The 10,237-nt window shown below is 21.4% G+C and overlaps 1 protein-coding gene across 1 annotated transcript; it reads right to left on the bottom strand.

The window, feature by feature from the left end:
- Positions 1–8,548: 8,548 nt before the first annotated feature.
- On the bottom strand, positions 8,549–9,954 carry OCT59_014643 (uncharacterized protein). The gene is made up of 4 exons (XM_025312253.2): positions 9,881–9,954; positions 9,735–9,787; positions 8,940–9,217; positions 8,549–8,854 (listed from the first exon to the last, which is right to left on the bottom strand). Exons 2-4 carry the CDS (start codon positions 9,771–9,773, stop codon positions 8,791–8,793), a joined length of 381 nt encoding a protein of 126 aa, XP_025190097.1. The 5' UTR covers positions 9,774–9,787; positions 9,881–9,954; the 3' UTR covers positions 8,549–8,790.
- Between the last annotated feature and the right edge of the window lie 283 nt (positions 9,955–10,237).

Genomic DNA, 10,237 nt, shown 5'->3' with positions numbered 1-10,237 from the left:
ATTTGTATTCATTCACACAAAAGTAATAACAGAATTAAATAGAATAGACTGATTTAAATAGATATTAAATAGACCGATTATATGATTATTTATTTATTATATATAGATTGATTAAATAGGATTCGGTAATTGTTAGTCTTTTAAAAGAATTAATTAGATCAAAAGGATTTAAAATAAATAAAAATAATAAAATAATAAAATAATAAGATTTCTTTTTTAGATATTAATATAACATATTGTTATTTCTTTATTTATAATTTATATTAAACAAAATAAAATAATAACAACGTGATTTTATTTAACGTTTGCTGAGTAATTAAATAATTAAAGTAGGACAGTTGTTATAAATTACATTAGATCCAAACCAACCAATACCTGTTATTCCTTGTTAAATTAAAAAGAATGAAAATAGAACAAAGAAATATCATACGATTTATAAATACGGTAAAATATGGATGATAAGAAAAAAAAATAATATTACTATATAGTTACAATTATTTTAAAAAAAAAAACGAGTTTTTTTTATGTGCTTATCGTTTATATATACATTTCCATTTTAAAAATATTAAATAAATAAATAAAAAAAAAATTATCATGATAATCTTACGAAAAGTAACAAAAAGTTTTTTACTTTTTTTAATTTTAAAGAAAAAAAACAATAGTAAAGTTTAATAAATATATTAATAAGACCAAATATAGAAATCTTTCTTTTTTTTTGAAAAAAAAAATTTTTTTTTTTTTTTTAATGTGAAAATTTTTTTTTGTAATGTGAAAATTTTAAATATACATTTTTTTAAAATAATATTTTTAAAATATACAGTATGTATAAAATAAAATGGTTTACTTATAATAACGCGTTTTAATAAATTAGATACCGGATATAGTATAGAACTATTTTTTTATACATTTTGTAATATACTCTCGTACATAATAATAATTATTATTATTTATTTATAATTATTTATTATTATAAAATAAAATAAAAAAAGGCTTAGCATAAATAAATAATTAATTTTGTTAAATAATAACAAGTACAAGTATAAATAATTTTAATATATTTTAATATATTTTAATATAATAAAAAATTATAATAATTTTTATTTATTTAATAATAAAAATTTTATTTAATAAATAATTTTTAAATAATTTATTATATAAATATAAAAGTTTTTCTCTCTCTCTCGAAGTGTTTTTATTTCGAAAATATTATAAGATCGACACGATCTGATGCAATGACAACTTAAATTGACTAGTTAAAAAGTAATCGAAATTTTTTTTAAACTTATCATTCAATCTTAAAAAATTACCGGATATAACGGATAAAATTTCCATATTTAACAGTTCATATGTATATCTATGATTTCAAAACTGTTTCTAATAAACAAAATCTTTTTTAAAAAATATATTAATATATTAATTTACAAACATGGAGAAAATTCTAAATTATATTTCTTTTTATGTAATATTTAAAAGTGATTTATGCAAGTTTATGCATGAATTGAAGGATGTATCTAGTTATGATCAGATGATGATTATATGAAAATTTTTTTTTTAAAGTTAAAATTTTTGCCAAGTTATTATACTTAAAATATACTTAATATAAGAAATTTATTTATATATATGAATTAACGCATGGTTTCATGTATTAACCTCTAAAAGTATTTTTAAACCGAAATAAAAATTGTACACGAAAAAAGGAACAAAATGAAGAATAAAAAAGAACAAATTAGGTGGCTTAGAAATTATGGGAATGTTTACTGATATGGTAAAAGATAAGAGTATAAATAATTACGGAGTTAGAATTGAAAGAATAATAATGGAATTTGCCGAAATCATAAAATATTCACGGGCATCATTCGAATATGGGTAGTAAAAATGTTTGTTACTAAAAAGTTTAAAATAAACCACTTAAAGTTTTAAAAAAAAATTATTATAGTTTATTGTTGATAATTTCGGAGATTATTATTATTATTGCTATTCCGAAACTTCTTTCGATCTTAAATATCCATGCGGTGTAATTTTTTGGATATAAATTTTATATTTGGTAAAGTATGAGTTTCCTTATTTGATCATCGGACGTAACGAACCCGCATGGGATTAAGGAAACCGATAAGGTTAAGTTGTGTATGTAATCAATCATATAATCCATCGCAACTGTTTCCAATAGTATCAATTAATCTCCATTTGGTAATTGACTATTCCAAATATGTATACCAAATATTTATAAAAATAAATGCACAAATACACGCCTTAAAGATTCATGCAAAACGGCCTCATACGCGTATTACACTGTTACACTTTTCCGCAGTAGCTAACTTTACGCATATAATATTTTTCCGTCACCAGATGAAGTAAGAGATAACAAATAATAACAATCAACATAAACTTGAAACTAATTCAGTGTCGTACCAATTTTTTTCTAACTAACTACTTTTTTATTTATTTTTTGGTGTTACTACCGAATAAAAAAATAAAAAGTATCCCGGGTCTTATTCTATTCTGGTCAAACCATTCTAATACACACTTATTTATTAGTTATTAATTAATCACCTATTTTATCAAAAATAATTAACCTTTACACATAAAGTAAATCAAAAGTTTATCAATATTGCTTTTAAACTTAATTAAACTTTAACTACAAAATATTTTTTTATATTACAATTTTTATAATATTTTTTCCTTTTCTGGAACTGATTGATTTTCATGTATAAATACCCCAATTACTTTTGTCTCTCCTCTCTTTGAATCCGAGATTGTAGGCTGTTATGTCAACGACTTGACTTTTTTTTAAAAAAAAAAAATTATATATAATCCAAGGTAATAATTATTATTTATTTATTAACTTTTTTGTGAGAAAAGCACATCTTACAAATTTGATTTTTTAGTTCTTTTTTTTTTGAGTATCTTTTTTTTTTTTTTCTTTTTTTTTCTTTCTCTTCTTTTTTTCTTTTTTTATGAAAAAAAAAGAAGATTGTAAAATAAAAAATAATTTTTTTGTGATGAACTTAAAAAACTTGAATAATTAAAAAACATCGGAATCCCACTTTTGTTTTTTTTTTTTCCCTTGCACGACAAAATTTGCTAAAAAATTTCTTTGTAATTTCTTTTTGTGACTTTAATTATTTTCGATATAAACAAAAAAATATTTTTATTTTTTTATTTTTTTTTTGTTTATTATTATTATTATTATTATTATTATTATTATTATTTATTATTATTATTATTTATTATTATTTTTTATTTATTATTATTATTATTATCACATTATTTATTCTTTGAACGCCTCTATTTTTATCTTTTTTTTTTATCTTATTTTCATTTCACCATTTTTATTTTTATTTATTTTGAAATTTACTTACTTTAGCAATATAAAATTTCATTTATTCTCTCTCCCATTATGACATCTCACTTCAACTTGCCAACTTTCGATTCCGTTTATAATATTTCTGTTCTACAAAATCAACTTAATCAACAACAAAAATTTCAACAGCAACAACAACAACAACAACAACAACGTTATAATCAAGTTGTAGAAGCTAATACATTCGCTAATTCTACTACCCCTTTTCTTACTACGAATTCCCAAAATCATCATCATCATCAAGAAGCCGCAGTAACGGCCGCAGCTGCCCAATTGGCCTACGTTCAACAACAAATTCATTCTTCTTATATTTATAATCCAAATTCTTATCCATCACCTCCTTTGGACTCTAACGTTGTTCCTTCTCTTACCATGGATTCATCTACCGAGTCTAATAATCATCATCATAATGAAACTAAAAATTTCCACGGAATAATTACTGATAATCCTCATCTCAATACACCTCCACCTTTTACGAACGATCATAAACCGCATATTAATACTACAGATAATTATCCAACTACATCATCGTACGTATTATATCTTTACTTTTATGGAATAAATATAAAATATAATAAACAAATAATTATTTAATTTTACACACTAAACCCGAATTTCTAATTTTAATTTTAATTTTTTTTTTTTTTTTTTTTATTATTATTATTAAAAAAATTTTAAACCCTCCCCCCCCCAAAAAAAAAAATTTTTTTTTTTTTTAAAAAAAAAAAAAAAAAAAAAAAAAAAAAAAAAAAAAAAAAAAAAAATTTTTTTTTTTTATATATATATATATATATTGTTGCTCATATTTATTTTAAAAAAAAAAAATTTTTTTTTTTTTTTTCCAAATTATCACAACCAACCCCCTATTATATCAAATTACCTTTTTATTTTATTTTATTTTTACTAGATATACTTCATCTGCTTATCCACCAAGTACTATGGATCGTCGGACAAGTTTAAATGCCGGGCTTGTATCTGGTATTCATCATGGAAAAGTTGTTCAATTATCACCTTCAGTTGATGGTGGTAATTCAGATAATACTGAACCTTGGAGAGCTCCAGTTGTCATGGCACCTCAAGATAATAATGGAATTCCTTTCTCATTTGGTTCGTACACAACTAAACCGAAAAGTTATGATACAAGAACTTTGGATCCATTTTTCACTGATCATTCAATGAAAATGCCTTCAGGTCATAGTACAGGTGCACCGATGGGTTATTTTAGTCAACATCCAGTTGGTTATGATCGTAATGGTATAGCTCATTTTGCTCCTACACCTCAAGATTATCCAATGACAATGGGTTTAAATCCAAATGGAAATGGTTCAAGGAATGCACCTCCACAATTTCAACAAAATCCACAAAGACCACGACCTGTTACGCCTCAAGATATGATGACAACTTTTAGTTCAAAGACTGTTTCATCAACACCAAAAAGGTACAAGTGTAATGTCTGTCAAAAAAGATTCACTAGACCAAGTTCATTACAAACGCACACATATAGTCACACCGGGGAGAAACGTAAGTTATCCGCTGTTTATGTTGTTACCATATTTAGGAACACGCGGAAACAATCAATGATAACCAATTTAAAATCTATTTTTAAATTTTTTTTTTTTTTTTATATCATTTAATAATCAAAATTACATTTTTTTCTTTTTTTTCTTTTTTTCGTTATTTTTAGCATTCAAATGTCCTGTTGAAGGTTGTGGTCGTCATTTCTCGGTTGTTAGCAATCTTCGTCGCCATCAAAAAATTCACACTAAATAAAATAATTTGGAGAAATTTTTTGAGAACGAAAAAAAAACAAACAAAAACAAACAAAAAAAAATTTGGCATTTTTAAATTTAGTTTGACAAAAAAAAAAAATTTTTAAAAAAGAATAAAAAAAAATTCGCAAAATCACAAACTATACCATACCGCCAAAACAAAGGAAATAATATAATTAATACATTGTATTGTTTTCATTATAAAACCTCCCCTATTTTTTTTTTTTCTTTATTCTATTGTTCTTTTTTTTAAAACGTGAATTTCGTGACCTTTTTTTTTTTTATAAAAAAAAAAAACCCCACGATTTTTTGGTAAACAAAAAAAAACTAATGCGAAACAAAAAAAATTTGTTCATTGTTTCCAAAATTTTAATTTCCATTTATTCTTTTTACTATTATTAATATTATTATTATTAATACATTATTATTTTCATTTTTTTTTTTCATTATATTGTTTATTCTTTGTATATGTTGTGTAATTTCATTTCGGCTTTAAGACGATTATTATTATTTTTTTTTTTATTTTTACTTTATTTAATTTTTCAAACTTTTAAGAATATAAAGTTTTTTTTTTTTACAAAAAAAAAACCAAACAATTAATTTTCTTTTTCTTTTCCGGCCTTTCCTTATTTTTTTTTCGAACAAAAAAAACTTTTTCTTTTTCTAAACTTGTATTTTATTTTATTTTTTTTTTTAAAAAAAACTTATTAAATCTATACAAAACCATATATATATATATGTAAATATATATATTATATATATAATACTAATACATATTAAAATTTTTCTTTTTTTTTCAGAAAGTTTATGATTTTTCATCTTTATTTTTATATATAATTTTATGATTTTTACCGAAAGACAGAAAACAATAATTATAGGAGTTCAACATGCAAACAAAAAAAGCTTATTTAAATTAATTATGTTTTATGAATCGAAAAAAAAAAAATTGGCAAAAATTATCAAAGGAAAGAAATTAATATATAATAAATATATAAACATGTAAAAAATTTTTAATCCAATAAAAAAAAATCCCTTGTTTTTTTTCAAAATAAGTAAATTTCAAAAAAAAAAAATTTTTGTTTTTTTTTTTTGGAAAATTTTACGATTCGAAAAAAATTTTTTTTAAGATTCGAAAAAAAAAAATTGAATTGCATCCTTAGAGAAAATAATGGTTACATTAATAACCATATACGTTTACTGTTTTTTTTTTAAAAAAAAAAAGAATGAGAATAAGAAAGTTAGTAAATAAGATGTATATTAGATCTCACCCTTAAAAAGATAATCATAACGTATTACAATATGAAAAAATGAGGAAAAGGAGTTTTTTTTAAATGCATCTAAAATAATGATTTAAAAATATCGGAGATTTTGCTTTATGTGGAGTACATAAGCAATTATTTTTCATGTGATAATGGGGAAAATTTTTTTACGCGTTAAAAAAAAAAAATTCCTTTTAATTACCATTTTGTTATTGTTGTGTTATTTAAATTTTTATGCATGAAATGATGAAAAGGAGTTTGATATTCAAAAAAAAATTCCGAAATTTTTTTAAGAAAATATTTAAATATTTTGATTAACAAAATAAAAATAGTAAAGAGTAACAAAAAATTATTTTAAAACGGTTAAACGGAATAATTATTTATTATTTTTTAAAGTTCGAATTTCATCTTTAATGGGATTTTGAATGAATGGAATTTATTAGATTACGTTATTCTTTATATTGTATGATATTCGATTTGTTTTTTTTGTATCAATTTGGATTTACATAATTATAATTATCATTGTTATTGATATGAATTTCCTTTTATATGAAGTTAACTTAAATGTAATAGAGTTTAAATTTCATGCATTTGTTAATCGTTTTTTTTTTTTTTTTTTTGATATCTTTGATTTATTTTATTTATAGTATCCTCGAAAATATCGAATATTTGTTGTAATATGATTATCTCGTGATATTTGCCGCAGTCTATTTTTTTTTGCCAAGCAAAAAAAAAAATATCTACTTTGGCAATACCTTGGTAATACCTGAGAAGTAACGAGTAAATTCTTGGCAATAACGTAATAACGGGTTTTTTTTTTACTAGAAAAAACGATTTTATAAATTTTTTTTTTTTTATATTGTGATTCCTTAAAATAAAAAAATCATACTATTAGTTATGAACGGATAAATATTTTTAAGATTAGGATATTTAAAAAATCCGGTTATTCTAAACATCCATAAAAAAATATAAAATATATATAATTTTTAATATTCCTTTTTTTTACATGATTTTCATTAAAATTTAATGGATTATCATATCTTTATTTATATTAGGTCAACATTATACACTGTGTAATAACATATTATGTAATGATATATATATGTATATTTTTTTGACGCATTAGCGCATAACGCATTATGCAAAAATATGCAAAAAAAAAAATATGCAAAAAAAAAAGGTTTTGCAAAAAAAAAATATGCAAAAGAGGTTTTGCAAAAAAAGTTGTAAGGGGTAAAAAAAAACCATAATTATGACGTTACTTTTTTTTTTTTTAAAGTATGATAACTTATTGGTAAGTATGACAAATAAAATTACGAAAATGAGAAATTTGACATTGTTTTTAAAAAAATTTTTTAAAAGGAGTTTTTTTTGATAAAAAAAAGAGTTTCTTTTGGTTTTTTGACAAAGAAAAATTTTTTTTTTAGATTAAAAGAATTTTTCTTCTTTGATTTAAAAGAATTCTTTTTTTTTTTTTAATTAAAAAACTCTATTATAAATTAAATTCATTTTATTAAAAAATTATATTATTATGAATCTGAAATCCTTTTTGATGATCTAAAAAAAAAAAGGGAATTAATTAAAGGAATTATTACCAAAATATCTTATTCTATTTATTCTATCGTATGAGAATCATTTTAATCATTTTATCAATTTTATTATTATTAATTGTGGGTAACATTAAAAAATTAAATAAAATTAAATAAAATAATTTTATAATGGATGAAAAATGGATTATATAAATTACCTTTATTGTATAATTTTATTTGATGTCATTAATTACTAAATTTATTCGTAAAAAAAATTATATAATAATTTTTATAATGGATATTAATGTAAATAATTTTATAATAGATATTAATATATTTTATAATGGATATTAATATATTTTATAATGGATATTAATGTAAATAATTTTATAATGGATATTAATGTAAATAATTTTATAATGGATATTAATATATTTTATAATGGATATTAATGTAATATTATAAAATAATTTTTATAATGGATATTAATAAAATAAATTTATAATGGATATTAATATAATGGATATTAATATAAATTACCATTTTTTTTTATTGTAAATTATAAAAATAATTAAAATAATTCTTATAATGGATTAATTTAATGTAAAATTGTAAAATAAGGATATATTCTTATTCTTATAATGGATATTTATTGACGTTATATAAAAAATTATTTTTTATTGTAAAAATAAAATAATTTTATCTTATCATTATCCTAGGGATCAAATCATCCTAAGGGTTCGGTTGATTACCACATTATCACTTTACCACTCTACCACTTTACCACTTTACTACTTTATCAATCTACAAAATAGATTATTTTTTGGCATATCACACATATCACACTATACAGAATCAAATCGTAATTGAATTTATTTTTCTGTTTTTTCATAAACCCATTGTCCTCTTGGTGTTTCAACTTCAAGTGATTCCCATCTAAAATAATAAATATCCATCTAATAAATATTCATCTAAATAATAAATATCATGTTTTTTAAAAAAATATTTAAATAATACATACGGTTTCCATTCTTCCATCTTGGCAACTAATTTTAATTCATCTTCAGCTTGAACAATTAATTCTTCAATTTGTCCAGCATCAATTTTTTCTTCAATCTCTTGAATATTTTTAGTAGATTCAGCAATTTTAAGTCTATGCTTTGTTGTAGCTTCAGTAGCTTGACGATAAACTGCTGTAGGTGGAATATGTGTTAAAGCACTTAATGTTTTATTATAAGTTTTAATTAAATGTGGTCTTGGATCTGGATGTACTGCTAATCCAAATATTCCTGTTGTTGCCTAAATAATATGAAAGTAATGAATAAAAATTATCAGTATTTTTAACATGATTTTTAGATTATTAATGATTATGATAAATTATTGAATTATTGAATCATAGATTATTGAATGATTATGATAAATTATTGAATTATAAATTATAATAAATTATTGACCCATAGATTATAATAAATTATTGACCCATAGATTATAATAAATTATTGAACCATAGATTATAATAAATTATTGAACCGTAGATTATAATAAATTATATAATCAAGAATCGTAGATTATAATGAATTATTGAATTATAAATTATGTTGAATTATAAATTATTATGAATTATTGAACCATATATTATTATAAATTATTGAATAGTAACATTTTCACATTATAAATTATTAAATAGTACCATTTTCACATTATAAATTATTAAATAGTACCATTTTCACATTATAAATTATTATAAATATCCCTTCAAACTATTTGCCATGCATGTGTTTGTTATTAATTTGAAATTCAATTAAAAATTTCTTACCTTTTGGGCTGCTTTCATCAAATGCCGAGTTACCTGCATCGTTTAAATTAAATCTATATTAAAGAATATAACATCAGAAAAGGGTTTTGTTTTTTACTAGATATAAAAGATAAAAAATACAAAATGAGAACTTAAATTAAACTTACCCGTTAAAAAGGTTTATTCAAAAAAAGTTGTCTTTTAAAAAGAGAGATCGATTTCAGATAAGAATGCTTCATATGAAAATGTGTCACAAAATAACGTATGTAACTCAAAGTAAGGGTTACCCCACTAACCCCAATTACCGTTACACTAGAGTCGCCCCCCCCCCGGAATCTTTACCTATTAAAGTTTATCTTTTTAAATATTAAGGAACAATGAACATTTTTATGCCCCGCGCAGTAACAATGAATGTAATTTTTGATTGTACTTTTTTTTTTTTTTTGTGGTTTCAACTCGAGCATATTAAAACATGCACTTAATTAATACATTGAACAGTATGAAAGGCAAACAATGAATGGTTC

Source organism: Rhizophagus irregularis, chromosome 22, assembly GCF_026210795.1.
Source record: "Rhizophagus irregularis chromosome 22, complete sequence".
In the NCBI taxonomy this organism is placed as follows: domain Eukaryota; kingdom Fungi; phylum Glomeromycota; class Glomeromycetes; order Glomerales; family Glomeraceae; genus Rhizophagus; species Rhizophagus irregularis.
This window is presented reverse-complemented; position numbering and strand designations above follow the sequence as displayed.